At 36.2% G+C, this 25,636-nt stretch overlaps 2 protein-coding genes and 1 long non-coding RNA gene across 5 annotated transcripts in view; 2 read left to right on the plus strand and 1 right to left on the minus strand.

Moving 5' to 3' along the window:
- LOC128999411 (centrosomin-like) overlaps nt 1–6,916 on the minus strand; it is a 54,653-nt gene extending 47,737 nt beyond the window's left edge. For all 3 annotated transcript variants that reach the window (XM_054425916.1, XM_054425917.1, XM_054425914.1), the window contains exon 1: nt 6,618–6,916. In XM_054425916.1, the coding sequence (XP_054281891.1) occupies nt 6,618–6,676 (59 nt within the window). In that variant the 5' untranslated portion in view covers nt 6,677–6,916. The remainder of the gene's footprint in view (nt 1–6,617) is intronic.
- A 7,439-nt stretch (nt 6,917–14,355) lies between these two features.
- Nucleotides 14,356–18,806, plus strand: LOC129001533 (uncharacterized). The gene is made up of 3 exons (XR_008491469.1): nt 14,356–14,435; nt 17,122–17,266; nt 18,662–18,806. It is a non-coding gene; the product is annotated as an uncharacterized LOC129001533 (long non-coding RNA).
- A 6,181-nt stretch (nt 18,807–24,987) lies between these two features.
- LOC129000115 (golgin subfamily A member 1-like) overlaps nt 24,988–25,636 on the plus strand; it is a 42,210-nt gene continuing 41,561 nt past the window's right edge. Inside the window, exon 1 of the mRNA XM_054427016.1 lies at nt 24,988–25,196. The gene's annotated coding sequence lies outside the window, so the exon portion shown is untranslated. The remainder of the gene's footprint in view (nt 25,197–25,636) is intronic.

Below are 25,636 nucleotides of genomic sequence, written 5' to 3' on the forward strand. Positions count from 1 at the left end.
TTGGAGTTGCGAGTTGGCGCTCAGTGGCAGTTATGCGAGGCTGTTATATTGGTCAGGGGCCAGCGGGGACAGTCAAATTGGCCGACAGCACTACTACGTGCAAAGACATGAGATTAAACTTAAGGGGGAATGTTCAACTTTTGTATGGTTTAGACAGTGTAGTGTATCCATCACAAATCAATGTGCATTTGTGTATAAACCGTCGTTGAAGTGTTTAACTTAAATTCCTTCAATATTTACCATACAAAATTGTTACATAAAATTTTTACCGTACTATACATTTTTTCGTTGCTTGGATCAGGTTGTACAGACACGTCTAGGTATATGCCAAGCCATACTAAAAAGGAATTTTTGCTTTTAGATAGCAGAAAAGTATGTTTTAAACAAGAATATTTCATATTTTACGTGTGTTTAGGGAGGGCCTATTCTCCGATCCCATAACAATAAACCAGACTACCCTCCTGATAATATTCGTTTTCTCTTGCAATATATGGAGCGCCGCTATAAAGTCATTTGACAAAGCACAAACTCAACGCATTAAATATCCACCAAACTTGACAATAACTATTATTGTCTACAAGAGATCTAACAGATAGCCGCATTGTGCAAACGCCATAGAGAGTTCAATCAAAAGATCAGTTGGCGGCATTTCCCATTCGTCATTCATTAAACCACTTTCTTTGACAAGTTCAACGGTCAAAACTATACTAACATTGGATGGATATATAACATTGGGGAATGTCACGTTCGGTAAGAAACTTATCGCTGCCGTAGAAGTGTAACTCGATCCATAAAATCTTTGTGTTAGCAGTTTAGAGCCGTACAATTTTAGCAAACTGTGATAAAACAGTAAATGTAAAATAATTCTGTACAAACTACATTTTCGAAATACACGTTGTTTATAAAAACTGATCGATTTTAAGTCATATCTCCTTATTTTTCATATCAGTTTTATCAAATTACTGTTAAATTAAAGACAGTTTTCTTAATTTTGTGATCATACACATTCGTACTATCTTTTTTCTTTAAATGTTTTCAAGTTATCGTTTGCTCTTAAATAATCAAGTCTGTGTTCTAGATCTGCCCAAACCATCGATGTATAATAACTCCCGCAACATTGGAACATCAATTTTATCAAATGCTTCTCTGATCTTCGCTTTATTTCTTCCAAGCTTTTGACTTTGTTACATTAACCTCCAAACAAAGAATATCGCATGGTGTAATGTCTGGCGACCTCGGTGGCCAAGATATGGGCCCGTCACGGCCAATTCAACGATTTGTTAACAAAATGTTACTGTTTTGTTTTTGTTCGTCCCACAACAATGTAAGAAGGTACTACTATTCAAAACAGCTGATTATAAAAAATGTTGAGTTAAGCCTTGGTTTGCCTGACAAATATTGAAAACTAGAAGTTCTACCTCAAACACAGAATGAGTGAGACAAAGCTAAAATCAATAAGTTTTTTTTTTATAAACAACTTGTATTATACGTTTTATGGGGGTTTGTTACAAAGTTACGATTTCATTACTTAGGTGTATAGGCCTGCCATGCCCAATCATAAATTACAAAGAATTTACACTCTGCAATGATGAAAATGCTTTAATTTTTACTATCTCCTCTAATCTGTTTATTCCATACACATAGTATATGGAGAGAGTATTGTTTTCGCAAACATTTTCGAGTTTGAGTTTTGGGGGGAAATATTCGTTTTGGGCACACTTTAACCCGTGTGTGTGAGAGAGAGTGTGTGGATGTGTAAAGAGCCACAGACTACATTTGTGGTCCGAATGTAATTAAATTTAGCATGTGAGTACTAATCCATGTTATCTCCATGTATTTCCCCATTTTTTGAAATTTTGGCCCCAGAAAGCCCATAAACTAACAGGAAGTTAGGTGTGTTATGGCCCTTTTAACCCTGGGGGGGGGGGGGGGGGTAATAATGGTAAATCTCCAATGCCGTAAAATGTGGGATTCTATGAGCAGTTTGCTGATACTGTGCCGTTTATTTTTCCCAAGTAAAGCAAAAACACTTGACCGAATAATCACCCATTAAGATGACTGCGATATCACCGAAGGATATAGGCTGACGGAACTACCCATCGCCTACATCTACACACTTCGGAGCCGGAACCATCTCTCAACGTCTCTGTACTGTATGTAAATGCATCGACCGGTCACCAGGATTACACTTTTCTCTTCTACAGCCCGCGGGGACAGTTAAGTCATTTCCCACTTGATGCATACGTAGGTTACAGTGTAATTAGTGACTGGCGTGACTCAAAATGTTCAAACCCCAACGGAGGACAATACAACAAAGAAGGTACAGAGGATGCATTCACTTCTGGTGTCTAGCACTAGTCACTGGTGTCTAGGGCAAAGTCCAAAACCACCCTCCTCGCCCTCAGGCAGGCCTACTACAAAAAATATCTGTACCACTCCTCTTTCAACCTCCTACAACTCCCTAAAAATATATAATGTACCTCATTAAACTTTAAATGTATAATGTGGGGGAATTTTACCCGTGACCTTCAATCGTAAAACGCTTTGTAAAAATAAGTAAGTTTAGCTCGCCCCGTGGTTGAAAACTTGACTTAAAGTGTGTATTTTGCAAATTTCTTCCCCACGCTGTAAATAAAACATGGCAAGACTGTCTTTACCTTAAACCCCGTTCAAATAGTTCCATTACGCTGATTCACGAACTTTATCGAATAATCGTGAGTTGAAACGTTTTTGTACCAAATTCTATCAAAATCGGATTATTTTACTCGGGTTGTAGTTTTAACGGACACATATACGTACGTACGTATGTGAGAGACGTACGGTAATAGCTTATCATGACTAGGGCTGCGTGAAAGCACCCGGACCTGTATGGTGTGATCGGTGTATCGTGTAATTGTTTAGCGTTGTAGAGTAGTTGAGGTGGCCAAGTGGAATGTAGGGGCGAGTAAACCTTGACCAGCAGTTCAGAGAAGTGAGCATCGCATGTGAGATACAATAACGGCTCTGTTATACACAACTAGAGCAGTGGACAACTAACTACGAGGCCAGGGTAACACAGGCGAGGGAGAAAGAAAAGGTGGATTATGTTTACTTGACCATCATGTTAGTAAACCCGTCTACATGGTCGGGGCCCCTTTGTTGTAGTAGTTTACGTAAGGATCACGTGAGGACAGTCATTACGACAAAACTAGAAATTTATTCTGCCAGTGTTTTAAAAAATCGTCATAATCGTCAGATTTTGATTGAATTCGGGTCAAATATGTAGGGTAACGTATTATGGAAATACGATGCTTTATGATGTAAAAATTCCGGGTTTCCATTTATGACCCCCACATTTAGAAATGTATTTATAAACTACTTTCTAGTGCTTAAAAACAGACAATTCAGTATATTGAAGCATTATTGTATGCCTAATGGTTACAGAGGAAATTACAAAAACGCAAAATTTAAAATTCCCGTGTTATGTTTCTGGTATACGGTACTATTCTACTCGATTAACGAGGAAATTAGACCTACAGTTTAGTGCAAACCGTGCGAAGCACGAAGTGGACATTTACTACATTCTCAGTGTGAATTTAATAAATGTGTGTTTCACAATACTTTACTTTTTAACTCAGTCGTCGTTATGAGTGTCGTGAAACATTTGTAACTTGCAACGTCCCCGGCTAGATTTAGCTCTCGCCTTCCTTCCGCAATGTGACTAATATTTACTGGAACTGACTATGACGGATTAACAAAAACTTGCTTTTAAAATTTCCTCAAGTCAAGCCAAACAATAATGGTTTGGTTGTGTGGTTCTGCACAGCTGTTAATCGATTTATCAAATCATTTAATATGTTAAGGTTTTTTAATGTACAAAAAGGTTCCCCGTCAAAGAGATATATCATCCTTTGTTTCTAGTAAGACGAACCAACAGCAAAAGTATTATTACAAAAAGGGAGTCCTACAATAAAAAAGAAATTCTCCAACTTGAGAGACCCCTCCTTATGGATTCCTGAATATGTAGCCTACACTGTACAGCGAAGTACGAATCACCACCGTGTCAGGGCATTATCACCTTAAAAGCTTGTGATTGGAGAGATTGACCGAAGGACCAAAGTCCTGAGCTCCAACAGCGCCCCTACAACCAACTGCATCATACTGCATTATTTATTTTTTCTTTATTTTTTTTTTTAAACTTTCGCACATTATCCAACACGAAATCACGAAGATCGCAGTTTTAAACATGAATTTATACGTCGAATTCCACCAACTGATCGAGTCAATATTTTGATAATCGAACATAATGTTTTTAAAAGAACATTTATTTGTCTGATGCAATTCTTATGCAAATTTTAAAAAATGGACGGAATACAATTTGCACACGCTTTAAGTATGTGAAAAGGCTTTAAGTATGTGAAAATAAATTCTATGTTACCATGAATGGCTTTTGAGAAGTAATTTTAAAGTTTAAGGTCAAAGGACGGTGGGAAGAATATCAGACGTGTCAACATCCTGCTCTGCTCCACAGGCCAACAAAGATCCAATCATTTTCTAGTGGAGATACTGCTACAGTGCTTCAGTGCTAAAACTATAAGCTGTTTTAAATATACCAGCTGATGTAAACATTGCGTATTTAGTTGATTATTGATTTGAGTGTTCTAATTTTAGGTTAGAATCGTAATGCAGTGTTGAAATATATGTGCAGTGTTGTATGTTAGGGAATACCGCGACTAAATGTAAAATTGTGTGTATTTCTTAATGTCAATGACGAAATAATTAAACATATCACCTCCTGCAAAATTAGCCTTTTGTGTTTTTATCTGTCATTTACAAAGAACATTGATAATGCAATTAACTGTGCTGGCGGTCAAGGGTACAATAATCCCCTATTTTTATCGTACTCAAAATAATCAATTCAACAACACGTCCAGCGAAACGTTCTTGGTGCAATTCGCTTTGTTTATTGGTTTGTTCGAGGAAACATTTTGGTCACTTTAACCTTATCTTGTTCTCGGAAACCGTTGGCAAATATTCAAAATCCTGTAATCCCTTGTAAATAAACGACGATGACACGGGAAGCTAGCTGAACTAGCTGATGACTTACTGAATTTGACAACGCAGTTGGTACTTTGGTTGGTCACATACAGGATTTTCAATATATCTCTTGTTAAGTAAGATTCTATGTATAACATAACATAATGATAACATAACATATTTATATAGCCTACAGTATATCTAAGTAATGACAATGTATGATGAAGTATGATTCTAATTGTTTATCAAATGTGAATCATATTCAACGATTAACATATCAGAAGTTAATTTATCGGTGAGTGTTTCTTTAAAGTTCATAAGAGGAGACTATTCGGCTTTATGGCTTCATTTTTTCAAAAATTACAATGAAAAATCGAACCAAAAGCAAGCAATCACAATCAAGCATTTACTTTTGATATAAAGTTGAGAAAGATCTCAAATGAAACACGTTCCCTACTTTTAAATCTGTAATACTTGATATAGCTTAAGATTTATATTTAAAAACAGGTGAACACCTAATAACACATTTCTATGCTGATCCTGATTAAATAAACAGCTCTTAACTTATATTAAAAAAGCCAAGATTGTTTGAAACCTTGCTGTTTAGTCGAAATAAGTAAATTGTTCAAGCCATCCTTAATATCGGTTGAATTACATACGTGTGAGCCCCTTAGTCTAGTGGAGATAACTAGCAACTTGAAACATGCAGTAAAAAAACAATGCACCTGCTGTATAAATTAATGGTAATTGAAATATTTCATTTAAAATCTCTGAATCATGTTAAACCTTAAATGCTCGTACGGCGAACCTCGCTGGTCACGTAATTTTACCTCACAATAATTCTCATCCTGTGTAACTCAGTATGTTTTGTTCGCTTGTCAATTCGCTTTCTATTGGTTTACGTTTTCGTGCACTTTTAAAGTTCGACATGCCACACGTTTTGGCAACATGTAGTTTTACTTTCTTCCTCTATACTTATATGGAGGAAGTATTGTTTTCGTCAACATTTTCGAGTTTGACTTGTGGATGGGTAGATCAGTTTTATGTCTCTCAGAACAAAAAAGTTGTTTTCGAAGTGATGTCTGTGGATGTGCACAGAGCTAAGAACCACATCTGTTGCCCGAATTTGATGAAATTTAGTATTTAGGTACCGGTAGGTAGTTTTTTTTTTTTTTAATTTCAAATCTTTATCTTAATGGTGATTTTACCATAAAAATGGCAGAAAATCTTATTTTCACAAAAACGGCTCGACCGATTTTAATTAAAATTTAGTTTGTTACAGTCTTTGTAACTCTAAACAAAGTGGTACAACCCCAATTGTTATAAAATTACTGTTAATAAATAATTGCAACTTTTGAGATTTTCCTCCATAAAATATATTATGGACTCCAACCACTTACCTTACCGCTTTCTGTACTTTTAAGGGTTGTTGATAAGCTAATAGGAGAGCGTACATCAGATTGCTGATTCTGTTTGCGGTATTAACAGAATAACCTTATAATTTACCCGTAGATGGTTTGATTAGTAAACGACAACAGTAAAACTGTTTTTTTTTTTTTTTTTTTGGCAAAAAAAAACAAGAAAATACCGCACGAACTCACCTAAAAAAAGACGAAGGTCTGGACTTCCGTCCATCGGACGTACCGGGCTTCTCTTCCATCGCGAGAGTATCTACAACACAACACTAGAGGGTGGACGCCGGACGGGGTGTAGCCAACCTAACTACCCTAGGCCTCACGCATGTAACTGGCACCTCTAGACGCAACAGCAGGGTGGTTACAGGCGAGACACGGTGACGTTCCCAACCGATCACCCCAGCGCGACAACGAACACCGGAGGTCATCCTATATCCTATAGCACTGCACACACTGTGAACTGTGACACTGATCACTGATAGATACGACCTCCGCAGCTAGATTGAGACGTGAGACGTGACGAGACCGAGAGCGCTGCTACACTAGCGACTGCGGCGGACGAGGGGAGAACTACGGATGTAAATAGACATGTGACTGATGCTGATAACTGGTGAGGGAGAGTGATGTACTTGATCGGAGATTAGAAGTTAGGACGAAACTTGGAAGAAGTTAAGACTCACTTTAAACATCTAGGGTCCAAATCCATGACGCGCTTAAAAATGTATTTGGATTCTTTGGAATGTTATAAAAACTTGTGATTTGGTACAAGGGGGTAGCGGAATTTTACCCTCGGAAATTGACCCCCATGAAAAAAGGCCCACATAATTTTGGCGGAGCCTGTACACGGCCGAGAAACGGGGTAGCGGATTTTTATCCCCCTGGAATTTTACCCCCTGGGCAAACGTGACGTCACAAACCAGGGGGTAAAATTCCGGCCGCGAACTTTTGAGTTTCGCGACAACAGCTCGATGGATTAAACGCGGAATTAAACATATATTTTCACGGTTGTGAATTTAATCAGAACACATCAAATTATAAAAACCTAGAGTGTTCGGCCCGGATTTTTACTCCCGGAATTTTACCCCCTGGCCAGATATATAAATTAGTGAGAATGATTAATTATCTCAATACTGTTTTAATTCAATAGTAAACAGTTTATTATTAAGTAGCCTATATTAATTTATCTGTAACATTAACTAACCGAACAGGTTTTTAATTTTAATTTTGAGATTCTAGTATTAGGATTCGATCTTTGAAGCTAACAGTAGTTGGTTAATATGACGTATAAACAATCAACTGAATGATAATTGTTTCGAACATTTCTTTACAAAATAAATAAAGATAGGCTACTAAATAATGAAATGTTTACAATTAATTAAAAACAGAAATAAGAAAATCAAACATTCAATTTCTAAAATGGACGAGGGGGTAAAATTCCGGGGGGGTAAATATCCGGGGGTAAAATTCCGGGGGTAAAAATACGGCCCGTACATCTTCAGTTGTCTAAACGCTAATTATATGGACAGGGGGTAAAATTCCGGTTTTTATTGCTAATCTAATTAATCACGCTCTGTCCATTTTCATTAGACTTCCAAATCCGCGGGGGTAAAATTCCGGCCGCGAACAAACTTTTGGTCACTCAGGTTACTACGTCATAGTGACGTCAGCTTTGCCCGGGGGGTAAAATTCCAGGGGGATACAATTCCGGCGACCCCGAGAAACAGCCCGCGACCGGTAATATACCCCCAATCCAAATAATAATTAAATAATAATAATGATTAAATAATCAACATGTATGTAATTAATTGTTTCAGAAAGTGATTTGCCATACCACGGGATTTTACCACTGGAAATCTACGCCCCGCGGTCAAATGAGATAAGTCCATTGGTGTGAACCTGGCAATAACTCAGCAATAAGTAGTGCCCGAGCCTGATAAAATCTATTGCTGGGCGTTTTGCGGAAAAATACGGCCGAGTACCTATATACTGTACCAATAATGTCAACAGATAGAGGACACTTTTACAGACACGAGAATATCAAGGTTATATACCTGGCAAAAATTCTATTACTTTTTTGCCAGGTATATAACCTTGATTAATCTTTTACAGATTTCCGGAGGTAGGATTCTGGGGTCGGTCAGTTCTGATTTGACCACTTGGGGTAGATTTCAGAGGTTAAACCTAAGGGAGTATGTTTTATCTATGGTTAAACTCTATTGTCAGGTTATTGGGATTTTGATTGAAATAAATATAATAATTTATCCATCCTAAAAGTTTGCGGTCGGAAATTTACCCCCAGACTTGTGATGTCAAAATGACGTAGGTGTTTTTTCATGGGGGTAAATTTCCGGTGATCCAGTTCAAATGATATGATGAAATGAAATGATGAAATGATATGATGAAATGATATTTTATTCGTCTATAGACATTATATAAATGCATGAGACACAGTCAAATTATATAAATACATGCTGGTAGAGGCACAAGTCAAGTTCAAGCAACTAATAGTAATAATAAAGAATTATTACAAATCATGCAAATAAATAATCATACAAAAGCAGATAAGCTATAGACAGGCTGAAAATACATGCAAGGCTGGTATTAAATAATCATTTGAGGTTATGTCATTGTCATTTGTTGTAGAGCAAAAAACTCATCGATCTTATACAGGGGGTTTCTGACAAGCCATTCATAAATTGCATTCTTAAAACTATTGTAAGGGAGTTGAACTATTCTTGGCGATAGTTTGTTCCACAACTTTCTACCCATAATAATATGGCTTCTTTTAATCTTTTCCAGTCTTGTAAAAGGAATGTCAAGGTTTTCTCTTTTCCTAGTGTCAAAGCAATGAAAATCACCCCTTAGAGCAAAGGTTTCATGCAACTTAAAACTAGATAACAATACATTATAAATATAAAGGTTTATCACAGTCAAAGCATTAAAGTTAATAAATAATGGTTTACAATGTTCATTTTGATCTTTGTTAAATATAGTTCTAATAATCTCTTTTTGGGCAACAAGAACATCATTGATGTGGTAACTATTTCCCCAAAGGATTATCCCGTAGCTTAGAATTGACTGGACAAGTGCAAAGTAAACATTTTTGAGATGATTTACAGGCAGAAGGTTCCTTAATTTTCTAAATAAAAAAGTAAGCCTACTTAGTCTTGTGCATATATGTTGTACCTGGGAGTTCCAAGTTAGTTGGGGATCAACAATTACTCCAAGAATCTTAACATTTGAGTTGTTTTTTATAGTTTCCTCCATTTGAGGTATAGGCCGCAAGCTAAATAGCATAGACTGTGTTTTGTCCTCGTTGATAAGGAATTTATTTGCTGCAAACCATTCAGAGGCCAAACTTAGGCTACTTTCCACTGCAGCTACAAGCTGCGTTACATCTGCACCCTTACTTAGAATGGTGGTATCGTCTGCATACAAATATGCTTCACAGTTGAGGCTGAAGGGCAGGTCATTGATGGCAATGAGGAACAGGAGAGGACCTAATACTGAGCCCTGAGGTACTCCACAGTTAGTGGATAGGACAGAGGACCAGGTATTGCCTATGCAAACTGCCTGTCTTCGATCAGCAAGGTATGTCCTGAATAGGCTGAGGCTCGCACCACGGATACCATAATACTCCAGCTTTTGGAGGAGGATGCCATGGTCAACACAATCAAAGGCCTTGCTTAGGTCAATAAAAGTGGCCCAAGCAGCCTCTCGACTTTCAAAACAATTGAAGACTGTGCGGACCATGGCATCGATGGCCCCCGTAGTAGAGCGTCCAGCCCTGAAACCAAATTGTTGTTCGTTGAACAGAGCATGATACTCAAAAAAATTTCTCACCTGGTTATAAATCACATGTTCGACTACCTTAGCCAAAGTCGGTACCAGACTGATAGGCCGATAGCTCTGAGGACTAGCTTTATCCCCCTTTTTGAAAATCGGACAGATCTTTGACAATTTTAAAAATTCAGGAAAGTGTCCTTCCTGAAGACAAGCATTTATGCATACTGTGAGAGGGAAAACAACACAGGAGGAGGTCTCTTTGATGAACCAGTTAGAAATGTCATAAATATCTTTTGTTTTTGAGTTTTTCATTTTCCTAATTACCGATTGGACTTCATCACAAGTTACATAACCAAACCTGAAAGATGCATTTGTTTGAGGTGCATTCTTTAGAAAAACATCAAAAGAAGTATTTACACTACTTATCTCAGATCTAATACTAATTAGGCCTACAGAGTCAATAAAACCTTTATTGAGATCATTGGGATGCAAGGGAATGTCAACTTTTTTTGTACTACCACCAGAGTTCTCTTTTACAATTTTCCAAGCAGTTTTGCATTTGTTTTGCGAGTTCTCTATTACCTTGGCATTGTGTTTTAGCTTGGCATCATTGATTGCTTTTCTATAGAACTTCTTAGAATTTTGATATTCCAACTTAAGGGTAGGACAATTATTACTAGACTTAAGGTTAAGGTATTTAAGATGAAGTTGTTCCTTGAGCCTGAATAAATTATCATCAAACCAGCTATGTTTAAGTGTGTTCTTGTTATTCTGAGGCTTAGATCTTGAATGCTTAATTGTTGTTATAATTTTGAATTTTAATTTGAATGTCCTCGCTTGTCACATATTGTTTTCCAAAATTAAGATATTTGGTACTTAGCCTACGTATTAAACGGAGGCCACATTTTGTCAGCGCGCTGCGGCGGTTATGTTAGGTTGGGTTATCGTAAATATTATGTGTGTAGGACTTTCCTCGCTTCGTTATGAATCGAACGATACCAGACGAGTTATACTTTCTATTATGATAACCCAACCTAACATAACCGCCGCAGCGCGCTGACAAAATGTGGCCTCCGTTTAATACGTAAGTACCAGATATTTTATTATCAAACTCAGACCAAAAAGGATTTTCCCAACAATCTACATATAGGCCTAAGTTAAACAGTCAACATTTTAGCACAATTACCGGTACATGGTAAAATTATTTAGGGGCTCAAGTAGGTACACAGATTGACACCTTCCTTAAAAATAATTCTCATAGGGCTACATACTTTCAGTGATGGAAAAATAATATTCCTATAGTACCAACAGCTAAAGAAGTTATTTCCACAAAACCAAAACCAGTCAGAATCAATCAGTGAAAATTTGTTCATATATATTATGTCTATATTTTTTAAATCTTTCTCTAGGGAACTGACTGATGAGATTTAGGCTATGACATAATTTCTTTCACGCTCCTCTTTGTGACCCCTTCTTCTCCACCCATACACAAGTAAATTGATCTATATTTGTTTTTAGTTTTTAACTTACTTCCCGGACATAACACCATGAACCTTTAAAAAATTAGCTACCAACTAATAGGCTACCGGTACTCATCCCAACTAATAGGCTACCGGTGCTCATCCCTCAGTTACAGAGGAGTGTGATGGTTGGTAGGGAACATGTCGACACATTAGCTACCGAATACTCATCCCTCAGTTACAGAGGAGTGTGACAGTTGGTAGGGAACGTGTTAAAAAATATTTTATCTAACAAATAAATAATTAGAATGTGTACCAGTATCTTGAAAATTTAGAACTCAATAACTTAGGCTTCTTTAAATTAGATGAACAATTGCAAGTAAGTGTTGTTAAACTTAAAAGTAATTGCATAAAAATGTAAAATATTGTTCCTTTAGGGCCTGTATATAGAACTGTTAGGAATTTGAGCCTGTGTGCTTTAACATCTTCTTTATTTAAGCTAAAGGTGAATAGAAACATAGAAAAAAAGAATTAAATATAGACTGTCAGCCATATAGTGGTTACCATAGGTTCGGGCGCACACCGCTGGGAGCGCCATGTAGTTACGGCTTAGGCACCAGAACCTATGGTAACCGCAGCACGACTGACTGTCTATATTTAATTCTTTTTGTTTATAATAGAAATAAGTTAAACTGTTTGATTCAGTTAGCCTATTTGTATGAATCCGACAGAACAGCATGCAAAGATGTGTGTAAAGTTAATTAAATTCAATGGCTTCCATTCTGTATCAGCTGATTCTATAGCCTAGATTGTTAATTTAGATTCAATGATCAAGGACAGCTAGGCCTAGATACAGTTTTGCACCATCAAGCCACAGAAAACGTACTACTATAACCCAGAATGCCAACCGCAAGGTAAAAAGCATTAAGCGGTTTGAGAGAGCTTTGCCTGTCAATCCGTAGGCAGCGCCACCAGCGTTGCCATGCAATAGTATAGCAACGCTGGTGGCGCTGCCTACGGATTGACAGGCAAAGCTCTCTCAAAACACTTAATGCTTTTTACCATGCGGTTGGCATTCTGGGTTATAGTAGTACGTTTTCTGTGATCAAGCTTAGGCCTAAACTGCCTTTTCTTCGGATCAAATTGGCATCCTTCAGGTTACTAAGCAAGCTTTAAGTTATGCCCACTGAGGTATATAATCCTGTTGGGATGCAGTTCCACATAGAACCAACGATAAATTAACATTATTGTCAACTAAGTTCAGTTTAGGCCCTAGGCCTACCCAATAGTTTAGCCTTAAATTTGACACAAACGGTAAGCTTAATTACTCATAGTTAGGGTTTTAGTAGTGATATCTGAAGAAAAATTCAAATTGATCACTTGTATTCATAAGTAGAAACATTGTGTAAACAGCCAATTAGCCTAAATTCACTAAGTTACATGTAGATTGTTAGTTAAGGTTAGAGTTAGCTTTTACTCGAGACTTTGCGAGTTGTGACGTGGATGACTCTGTTGTATGACTCTGCTCCTCATTTCCCTATTACCATCCCTAATTTCTCAAAACTGAATGAGCAATTAGTGCAGCCTACAAATTATAAGACAATAACAAAGGAAACTTACAAATTTTCGATGTCAATATCAGTGTCCTCCAATTGTGCCATTTTGGAGTCCCTGTTCTAACGAAGAATTCAAAGTTAATCGAAGCACCAACAGTAAATAATATGGTCCATAACCTCTATTAGGCTCACAATTACAACTTATTTAAGTAAGTAAGTACAAAACAATTCTAGAATAATCACCAAGACCAAGACACAACAGGTTAAAGTAGTAAAACTGACATTTAAACTTCAAGCTTGACAGTTTTTTTCGTAACGGCAATGGCAAAATCCCACCACTGTTTACTTTTCTTCACCAGCCAGAGACCAAAGAAAAACTATTTAGGATAACTACTTAGAAAGAATTTGGGCATTGATTTTTGTTTTTAAAGTGTTCAAAGTAATACCATGAATACACATCCATGATGATATCCAACAAATCCATTTCAAGACTCCTTCCAACACAAGGTCAACTGATCTGTTTATTAAGCAACAGCACCGCACTAGCTACTCAGTCAACAGCACGATGGTTCGTGTCCAGGGAGCTGGCAACAAAGTGACAAGGCATGTCGAATTTTTTCAAGACAGCGTGACTACACTGAAAAATAAGATTATCACCTGAACACTCAAATGTTTAGTTTTTCCCCCTTTCAAAGTCTCTGACCTGTCTAATTAAAAATTGTTTTTCGTTGTTACCATCCAATACTTCTTGTCTGTAAAAAATTCACTGTTGTTTTTGCATTTAACTATATGTTTGTCGGGGAGGCCTTCTTTTAGGCAACCTTTCATCTAGGTACCATTTCACTTAAATCACTTATCAAGTTGGTACCGACAACTCAAATCGGTCAGCTAGGTCCCGGCCCCTCCCTTCTGGGGGAAGGGCGTGGCTTCGCCGTGGTCACGTGTTTCGCGGTGCGGTCGCTTACCCTCTACACTTCTGAAAATTCCCGCGACTTCTTTGAATTACCTCTACTCCACCCAAATTTCAGCCTTCCTTCGTCTCGTTTCGTGTTCTGTTCTGTTCTGCGTTTCTTCTTCTTCTTCTCTTCTTAGATCTGCTGCTGCTCTAGCTCTGTCTAGTGTCTAGTCTAGTAAGTTTGAGGTTGGATTTTGGAGAATTTATTGTTTGTCAATTTCAATTGTCATACAAATTTGTATTTTAGGTGTGTATTTTCAATTTAGGCCTAAGTTACAACAACTACTACAGTTTAAAGAACCATTTTTGTCATCACAAAATTGAAAGGTGTAACTTATTGACATGGACATGGTCATTAGAATATTAACGTTTCAAGCAAATTCAAATTAGTTTCTGGTAGCCTATAAAATAAATTGGGGGTACAGTTTCCTGGGCTTCGCTAATATCGATTGAAACTATCAAATTGAAAATATTGATTAATAATCGATGGTATTTAAAATATATCTATTTTAAAATTAAACTGCACTTTATGCCTTACGTCCTACACTATAATTCGAATAAATATATCGATCAATAAATCGATTACCGGTATCTCATTTAATATATCAAGTTTGGTTAGTAAAGTTAACCTAACCTAACTTAGCTAACTGAATGAATCGATACATCAAATAGGCCTAGTCTATCCATTAGTTGCATACTGCGCTTTTAGTTGGATTTTTAAACTCATAGAAAATTATGACTATTAGTTTTAATATAACTTCCGGTACTAGACTATTGATCGATTTCGAGCAACAAGTGCACTAGTTTTTTTTATATTTTTATTTTTTATAAGATGCTGACAAAGTATAAAGTTTTTTGTATGACAGTTTTAGTTTACCAATTGAGTTTTTAGCATTTTATAGCATAGCCTATACGTATTTGATACTCTCAGCAGCTGGAGTAGTGTGATTTTTTCTTTGATTATTGTGGCTTTACGTGACAGGTGGAGGTGGATGGCTATAACTTACAAGGTTACATGGTACACATTAAATTCATAATGATTTGCCTATTCCGGTAGACTGGCTTTTTCGTAGGACTACGCTTCATTGCTCTTTATAATTTTAAGAGATCTATTGTTCAAGGCGTCAATGGGCAACTAACCTAAGTTTATCGCCATTCTACCGCATTATAACCCACCCTACAGGGCCCGGATTTTGTAGGTAGCAAATGCGCAACTAACCTACCGCCAGGGCAACGGCCGTCAAAACATTTTTATATGTGATAATAAACCTTGTAGGTTAGTCTAAACTTAGTTGATACTACTAACAAAATAACTTCGCCATCTTAAAGACATCTAGGTTTAGTATTCATGACCTTATTAATTAATTGCTCTGGACCTTAATATTTGAAAGTTCTCATTAATTACCCAACAAAGCATACAAATAACCCCCTTGTTACAACCAAACAAAGGGGGTTATTTGTAGGTAACACAGTTTAGTTGTAACACAGTTCACATTTCTAACACATATGTACTTATGTGTTACCTGTATTAAAAATGTATTTAGTATAACTATTGATTGTACTCAAAACGGTTTCTGGGAGTACCGTAAACATAAAGATCAGCGGAACCAGGAAGGACGGCCCGCGGCGCGATTTATAAAGAACCTCTTTGCGTTACTAATTACTCAATTACACACGACTAAAAAATTCTATTTGAAATTGCTTGGTTATATGCTGAAGATCATCTCATTAGGTACAATTTTGTCGCTTGAAGTTTGCTTCTGACAAAAAAATATAAAAAATCCTCGCTTAGTAACTTTTTCATGTCAAGTTATGATATTTGTTTAACATTTTTAGTTGTTAAAATTCTAATTACGATTTAAATAAGATTATATTTATACTGTCAGATTCTGGAGTTAATGCAGATTCCGAATATATAACTTTAATTGCAGTCAACCTATTGTATGCACGGCCAGGAGCGTATTAACAATCGCGTGCACGGCTTGAGGAACTGACATATGCCTGCAACATGTGCCTGCAACTCGCGCATGCGCAGGTCCTCCAAACTACCGCATGCTCATAAATGACAGGTAATCATAACCTCAAATTTCGTTGAGTCCGTTGGAGGAAATTTTCAAAGCCACTTTGTACGCGCAAATCTCTCATCAATTGATTAAATGCACCTTCCAATGCTCTTTTAGCCAAAAAAACTTCTTATCCACTATCTAGGTAGTTTCCTTCTAAGTTCATTGTATGCACCAGCCATAAATAAAAAAGCAGAGGCTGTTATGTCATCCATGGTGATTTGTAGAACACAATATAATCAAAATCAGCCACCGAACCTCACCGCATCACAATAAAAGAGAACACTGCCTTGTCTGCCAGTTGTAGTCACGGGACTTGTGCCTGGAATGGAAACGGCATGACAAACTACGTGCGACATGTGCCTCGTCATGGTCTCGACATGTGCCTCGACTTGTGCCTGCGACTTGTAGGAATGGAAATGTAGCTTAAGGGTACTCACGGCGTAGTGCTTGATATCCTGACCCTAGAAAAGATGACGTGCAGTCAGTGGTGGATCTAGAACAGTCACAAGGAGGGGGGGACCAGGGTGTCTGAGAGGTTCGGGGGTACCCCCTCCCTCCCCAAAAATTTGTTTAAACTAAGTCTTCAAAAATGGCAGTTTTATACCATTTCTTTGTCCTAAGTTAGTGTGACAAATTATTTTACGCAATTTGTATGCACTACTGTATTACATGCAGTCAAAAATATATGACATATATTCCCAAACTGCGACTGCCCCCCCCCCCCCCGGATCCGCCACTGGGGTGCAGGAGTACTATACCAGAAGAGCACAAAATATAGACTTTTCCTGCTGTCGTCTCAAACGTACCTAGAATAGCTATCCTCGTTCTACTATTAACTACAACTCATAACTGCCTACTTATTTGCAGGAGATGGATGCACCCTCCTTCAGAAGGCGCTGAAAGGAATACTAATTATAGGCCGCTGTACTCCGTAAAAGAACTTAAGGAAGAGCACCTAGTGAGATAAGTGTATGTCTGCCATATCATCCGTTAAACAGCCAGATTTTTGAAGGTATAGTTTATTGTAAATATTATATATAGAGTTATTTATTAAATCACTTAATAATTTACTAGCTTCTGTGCCCGTTCTTCGCAACGGGAAGATGAACTATACCGCCTAATCCAAACAGTTGTTAAGTAGTCCGAATTTATGAACAAAAGCCACCAAATGTTGGCCTACTGTATAAAAACAATTATAACCAACATTGTAATTGCCCTACTGTTTACGTTAAAATATATCAATAACATAATATTCATTTTCATATTTGAGTTGTTTTGTCTCAAGATCAATGAACCAACTATAAAAGGTATAAAATTACCTCAGTACTGCCAGATTGATCCTGTTTAGTCCTTATAGATTACGGGTTTTAAGGACCTAAGTCCTCATCATGAGATCTTGTACAAGAACATTTAACACTGTAACTTCGAAAGGGTCATCAAGAGTTTAAATGTGAAACACGGACATATACTATTTACGGTCAGACGTTTTATGAACAAAACGAGTAGGCTTACTGACAAAAACTTACAATGTCCAACCCCAACCTTGTGCGCACAGTTGCAGATGAGGGTCATGACTGCGATGCGGAAGATGGTTGGGCAGTGGACTTTGTATAGCTCGGCTCCTTGTTCATCAGCTGTTCTTATTTTTTTATTAGAGTATCATACAGAGCGTTAGACTGTAAACTGATTTTGTCGTTTAATAATGTGTTAGCTCGAATTTTGATTGTTTTATAAATTTCAAATTCTTCTAAAGCATCCATTCCTGTATATTGCTTTTACAATCAAAATAAACTATGCCATGGCTCGGTCCCCAGGTACTTATTTCAATTCAGGAAATTAAAGCCTTTACAACTATTATTCAACAAAAACTTCTTTGCACTAACTTGATCAGGGAAATATAGGCCTAGAAAAAATATAAAAGGTTTAATTTACCTGTTGCTGATCCTGTTAAAACTGTTAACAGGGGCAGGCCAAGACCATAAAGCACTTCATCCAAAAATAAAATTATTGCGCACCCCATACAGTTGTTTTCTTGAAGTTACAAGTTAAGGCGTCCGATAAAAGCCTGTAGCTTCCCAATTAGATCCTCCTCAGGAAGATATCTACCTCTTGCCACATTAACAAGAGTTATTCTTCTAGCAAGAAGAATAACTCTTGGTAATGTGGCAAGAGGTTAACATGTGTCTTTAACAAGCAATGAAAGCCCCTCAAAGATCGAGTTTGTGTCGCACGTTTGTAGGCGGAATAAACCAGTTAAAAACTTTTAGTTAAGGGTACCTATGGTAATTTATTGTAAAATAAGACCTTTTTATTTGAAACTACCAACTACACCAACCCGCATAATTTGGCACCCCTGAGTATTTTAAAATTGTGACTTTCTTTACCAAGATTAAAATGTTTGTTTCAGGAAGAAAGATGTAGCCCCAGCTCTGGACAAAAATATTATGGAGAAGGTTGGCCGCTGTACAGGGCAGCTATAGTTATTATTATATGTTGCCTTTTATTGTTATGTACTGTTTTTATACTTTACCAATAAACCTTATATTTATCTATAGCTGTTAATTTTGTTAAAATTCTTACCAGTAAACTTCTCTGTAATTTGTAAAGAAAACATGTAAAAATGATTATATATTTTATTTTGATCTTCTAACTATTTTGACAGTTTTATAGAGAAAATATTCTTTTTTTAGATATATTTTTTTATTGTTCTTGTTCGTACATGTCTCAGATAACTATACATAAAGATAAAATTATATTTATATTTATATTATATATGCGAGTGCCAATCTTAAGAAGCAAAGTTAATATATAGCTAGTAAAATAAAATAATTTTGGTGTTTAATGACTAATGAGTGTACTGTAAAAATGAAATAAGTAATTCAAAAGTTGAATCAAAAACTCTATTTAGCCAACCCAATAAAATCACTCAAGAATTTTCCTCTGAATAAATGTTTGAACTTCATTGTCTAGAGGTGTTAGGTTAATGAGACATAAGACTGCTTAAGGGTGTTGCTCAACGTGTAATGAACAAAATTAAATTAAGAAAAACAACAAAAGTAAAGCAAAAGAAAACTTTGAAAAGGCAAAGATCAACAATAATAAGATAAATAAATTTACAATGTTATAGTTTACAAGAAAAGAAAATCAATTAAAAATTTAAAAGAATGAGTTACTGACAAACTATATGACTTGTTTGTTTTACAAAACTTTAGTTATATATTTTATTCTTTTTACATACTGTTTATTGTCCCAGAAGCACACGCAACGATACACACACTCCGAAACTCTCGATCTTCTTGGTCCAGTGGCCCGTGGTGAACTCCTCGATTTGTTTCTTCAGGTTCTCCAGCTCCAGCTGAGAGACTCCTCACCCCTCCATTTTCTTCATTAGGCCTTCTCATTGGCTGATTGGGTGTTTGACTTATAGGTTAACGATGTTTCTTGGAAGTCAGCCCTACCGGTCATCGCCTAGCTCACGTCAGCTGGGAAAGGAATTTGTAAATCGATACTCATGCTACTGTTCAACTCTCTTCACACCAACTGGTCGACTATAGTCCTCGCCACCCTAAGTTGAGGCAGCCAAAGGCCGCACTAGATATACGCCGTGCGGCCTTGGGCTGCCTCAACTTAGGGTGGCGAGGACTATAAGTGTAATGTAAACAGAGTATCTGCTTAGATGAGCACCGTGGGTACGGGGTTAATCCCCTTTCTTACAATGTAAATCTATGTTGTAAACTTCTTGACATACGAGAACTACTTTAAGGACAATTTATATAAGGCGTACGCTCATTCTTCCCGTATTGGGGGCCTAAGACATTGAAAAAGGCTGTGCTGGTAAAAGCGACCACAATACACAGTAAGACCGAAGACCCTAGTTGTTGCCGCACATAAAAATTATACTGGATATATAGCAGGTATGGATACAAAAATCATGGATGCTCAAACAGTGTCTTGCACAGCAGATCATTTTGAGAATGCCAGAGGTCTTGGCACAGATGTGCTGAATGTCTGGCCCAAAGCCCAAACGCACATGGCGAGTCAATAAGAATCTGGGAAATAGTCAATATCCAGAGAATTTTGTTAATGCCAACAATTTTTAACTTATTCTTGGTGGAATCAACCATTATCTTTGGTCAAGTCTTAGCTAAGACATCATTAAGAGACTGAGACGGTGGTGTCATCCTGTAATTCAACTACTAGGAGGTCACGAGTTGTGGATGTGATACTTCGTGGTTTGAATTAACGCCCTTACTACGACTATCCGCAGTACATCCTAAAAATTAGACCAATTTTTTTATACCAAGGAAAAATGTGGTTCGGATTCTACTATAAACTGTAGGTCCCTATAGTTTCCATTAGCCCAAAGTATGGGCTATTAATTGACAGCTGTGTCTAAGGAATATGTCAGCATTAGTCACTAACAAGGATACAAAATCGTGCCACTCATCCATCCTACACTCATCTCCATGCATACTGGTACTTGGCTTAAAATACCTACTTTGTATGGTTGCCATTTCAAATTAAAGTATTAAAAGCCTAAGGCAAAATTACTCATAATCATAGAGGGAAGCAACTTTCCACAAACAGATTTATATCATCAGCGAACTAAGGGATCTTAATTGATAACTCTCTTGATGCCTTTAAAGAATATGTACAACTAAAAATATCTGTAAATTTCTTTTTATGTTTTCATGATAAATATGCAATGCAATACAACAAAGTAACTTTTGAACATTAAAAATAGCTGTTAACAACAAATTTTTTGATAAAACTCTTTACAAAAATCTGAAGGGCAGGTACAGAATTGATGGCCTCTCAAGTCCGTAAATTGCATCTGTGATGTTGTTTAGTAAGTTCAACGCTAAATGATTATCATAGTTAACTTAACTTATCCAATCAATAGTGTTATTAATACTTATGAAGTCAAACGGAACGGGGTGAAGCCCGTGGATAACATCTAGCTGTCAGCTGTCTAGTTGATATAAAACACGTTTTTGAAAATAATTCGATTGATGCTTTAAAAGCAAATGTTAAGCATTTATTTTATGAGTTATTTAACTTTTCATACAACAGATCTATGGAACATAACAATAAATTATTCTCTTTAGCGCTCCTTTAGCGAAGCACGGGTATGGCGGCTAGCTATAGTACGCTCTATTTCGCAACGGGTACACAAGTTCAGAATACATTTAATTGTTTGATGTAATAATTAAGTCAATAGCCCAAAAGTAAACACATCCGATTTATTGTGCATCCTATGTTCAATTGTGTTTTGGATTTTGTCACATAACCTGAAAACCAGTCAAACGGTTACATGGAAATTGTGGGAAATTTCGCTCTACAAGTGCCTGATGCATCCCTGCATTTATCCCACTGAGCTAGATTTATCCAACAGTGTTGTCATATTGAGGGAGTAACACTAAATTCAGGGGCGTAATCTCGCTGGATAAAATTAAAAGTCTGCAGCAACCCCTATTTCAAATTTTAAAGGGAGCTCTGTCTGGAGCTCCGTTTTTATATATTCTACTACTGTATTTAACTTATGGATTTTATTTTGTACCTTTCATATGTGTTATATTTAGCTAATAATCTTAACATATAAAAGTAAAAGCCCTCACTCAAAAGTAATTGCCCTCACTCAATGATTCATTACTAATCCAACTTCCAGACTAGCTAGAACGTTGAAATTTGGTGTACTGATTCTTCAGGCATTAAATAGGAAAACTAAGTAGTTTTTATCCTGATCTGACTTTTGGGTTCCACACAAGTGGTTCTGGAGTTTCCTTAACCTTATAAGTATCTATATTATTAAAAGACTTTGTTGGATTTTGTGTGCAGCAAACTGACCCGGATAAGTTTGAATGTTTATAGGCATATTGGGTATCTATATATTAAATATAGATACCCAATATATTTAATAGGCAAACACGAATTTTGTGACGTATCCGTTTTGAAGCTGCTATGCATCCGATCACCACGTAGATAAATGCTTTCCATTGACCTACCTTTATTGATTGGCATATCACTGACAAATGATCACTATAATGTATCTCAAAACATATATAAGACCTAGAATAATAAAATTTTGGATTGGGACGACAATCCATGTATATGGTGTAGATGTACAAAGTTGGGGGTTTTGCAAAGTTCTAAATTCAAGGGTGGTTTAGGGGATTAAATCTATTTAAGAAGAAATTCGAGTATGCAAGATATTATATTTTGGTCTGTAACTTATAAGCTACAATGCTTGGATCTTAAATCTTATGGAAGATCGGTAGTGTAGAATTAAATTATCCACAACTTTTGTATTTCAAGAGTGTTTTTCTATCTCAAACATATTTCGAGTAAAATAGGTTTACATTCAAATAAACTGTGAAAATTTGCTTGTTCCGCCACCTAAAAACTAGTCAGTGTCCGTACGTTTAACCATATGATTACCAATCTTTTATTTTATTAAATAGCATTATTTATTATATAATAATAATGCATAAATCAATACAAGCTGTTAAAAACCTATCAAGTGTACTATCGCAAGTATAGCTACCGACATTTATTACATTTTAGGAGCTTGCTCCCGTAAACATTTGAAATCTTCTATTCTAAAGCTTCAATTCAGTATAGGCTGTTATCATTAACCGGAACTGCTACACAATTTGTTGTAAAACGGTGATAGTTTTCGTTAAACGTTAATAGAGTCAATCTTCTTATATTTAAAAATAAATTTAACCGATTTTCATGATTGAGGTCTCAAATTGAAGGTGTGCACAGATTTCACTCTAAGCATCAGCATATATATTGATCTACTGTATTACTCGTCCAAAAAACATATATTTAACTTTTTCGAATTCTTACTTCAATTTAAGATGCATTTCACCAGTTTTTGGTCTAAGAACCTTCAGTGAAATGCCGGCTTTCCATTTAAGCTATTAATTAGTTATCCAAATCGGACGGACTACAAGCAATAATTGCAATGTGAACAACCAACATATTAATTTTTTTTTATAAGGGTTTTCTATGATTAAAAATCAATAGATCCACTATTGTTTATGTTTTTTCATGTTTTTGACGCAAAATATAGTACCGTAAGTTAATTAAAGCTATTAGGTTTTAATTTGAGCTATTTATCGTTTGAATCAGTTAAGATCAAGATACTCAATAAAAATTTATAAATTTGATTATTGCTCGAATATGATTTTCATTTCAACGTTGTAGAGTAGCATGGGCCCTCTAGTAATTATTAAATGTACAGAAGGGACAACAAAATTCAAGAATAATATCAAATCAAGAGCATGCCGAGACAGTAACGGGGAACATTATATATACAGTATATCACTAAATAAAATAATGTTTTTGTGTTACTTTTAATCCTACTTTAGACTATCTGAAATACTTTTCAATAAAGTTAGAGAAAACTAACTGTACCATTGGAAAATTTGGCTTGGAGTATGATAATGAATGAAAGGAGATATGAATACTTTAGTATTTTTGGTGAAAACATCATTCAGTTGTTCCATTTCGGTAGTTCCGTTCCGTAGCGAAGTCAGTGACAACTTCAGCAGGCTTATAGTAAAGAATAAAAGACGAAAAAGTATGTCGGGCGATGCCAACGGCAACAGCTAGTTAATTAATAAAATCTGACCCGTTGATACTGTAGATTTAGTTACAAGAGAAAGTAGCCTAGCAGTGACCCAGGGGCATGGAGAGAAACAGGTTCGCAAGATGATGGACTTAAGTTCTAACTAGATATTTTATACATATAATTTCCTTCGGCATTTATACTGCCTACTTTGTAGCCGTAAATATCGGAACTACGCACATTACCCTTGTATGGGAATGTTTATTGCTCCAGACTTTTGGGTTGGCAGCACTGTTCACCCCATAACAACTACTCCCTCCCCCAGAAACCTTGCAGCCAATGAGAGCAGTCGATGCCCCCACCACAAGAGCAAGAGGGCGTTCATTACCTCACCAAATTGAAAAGTAACCAACCTGACCGATTTCAATATCGGGCAGGTAGGTCCCTTCACCAGTTTGAAAGGTTACCTACTTGAAGGGATCCCGTTTGTCGTTGCTCTCTAGTCTCTAGTCAATTTGATTTTATATAGCCATATTTATCTTTCTCAGTTGTTATTGGTTGTTAGCTTGTGGGTTTGTTGTTATTGTTTTCATATTATTTATTTATTGTTGTTGTTTAAATTATTTATTTATTAGTAGCCCTATACCTTTTGTTATTTTGTCAGTTTTTGTCTTGTTCGGCTAGGTTTGTCATTGTTATTGTTGTTTGTATTAGATCATTATGAGGGAGTATCGCGTCCATTAGTAGCCAATGGCTACATATTATTACCTTGAATACGAATACATGGTGAACACAGTTTTACACAAATGTTTTTTTCAGTAAAGTGGAACGCGAAATGAATATTAATTTTTGTTTATTTGTGACAAACCTTTAATTTGTTATTTTTGACATAACAACAACATAATTTCTTTTAAAATAAGAGGTGCCTTTTCAAGAATATATTTTTTTATTGGAACTATAGACTAACCAATGTTTAATCCATGATTGGAAATCCTCTTGGAATGATATTGTTACACATAGTATGAGCTTTGATGTTACTAATTTTAATGCTTGAAAAGTTCGACTGGCAACACTGCCAAGTGCCAAGTCTTACGTTGACGTTCCATTGTCACTATGTCTATGTCACTTGTCAGTTGTCAGTTCAGTTGTCTGTCACTTCACTTCAGTCACTTTTATTAGTTGCTGTCTAATGTAACTTTTACTTAATACATGACCAGAAATAATTAATAGTGCGTTCAAAATACTAGTTAAATAATGATTAAAATGTTAATTAATGCTGAACTCTTTTTTATAGCCTATCTTGAATTGATTTTAATTTTTAGTAGGCTGCAGGCTAGTTTGTAATCATAATCTAAATCAAAGGAAGGTATGTTTTTGGTTCCTATCTTAATTCTTAGCCTAAGTCTCTAGTGTCTACCAGGCTATCGTTATGTATTTAATGTGTGATCCAATACATAAATACATATATAAATCTATTTACCGAATTTCACTCTTAAGCTTCTTCGAATTAGAATATAGTTGACCTGCTTGGTAATATGTTTTGAAATTCTGTTTTGCAATAATCTGTTTTGTAAATCTGTTTTGAAGTAAAATAGATTTTTATTTATTTTTTATTTGACCTTATACTGATTATGTCATTTGTCAAGTTTTTAGGATTAAGATAAGTTTAACCCCTTCTCGTCCATCCAAATGACAATTATATTATATAGCCTACCTATAGAAATGGGGTAATAACTTAAATCCCTTGGGGTAATTAATCCCTTGAATAGTAAACTTAACAGTCAAAGCATTATGGTTTACCTTTAA

This window comes from Macrosteles quadrilineatus, unplaced genomic scaffold (genome assembly GCF_028750875.1).
Source record: "Macrosteles quadrilineatus isolate MER2022 unplaced genomic scaffold, UCM_ALF_1.0 Scaffold_8__2_contigs__length_117827958, whole genome shotgun sequence".
NCBI lineage: Eukaryota > Metazoa > Arthropoda > Insecta > Hemiptera > Cicadellidae > Macrosteles > Macrosteles quadrilineatus.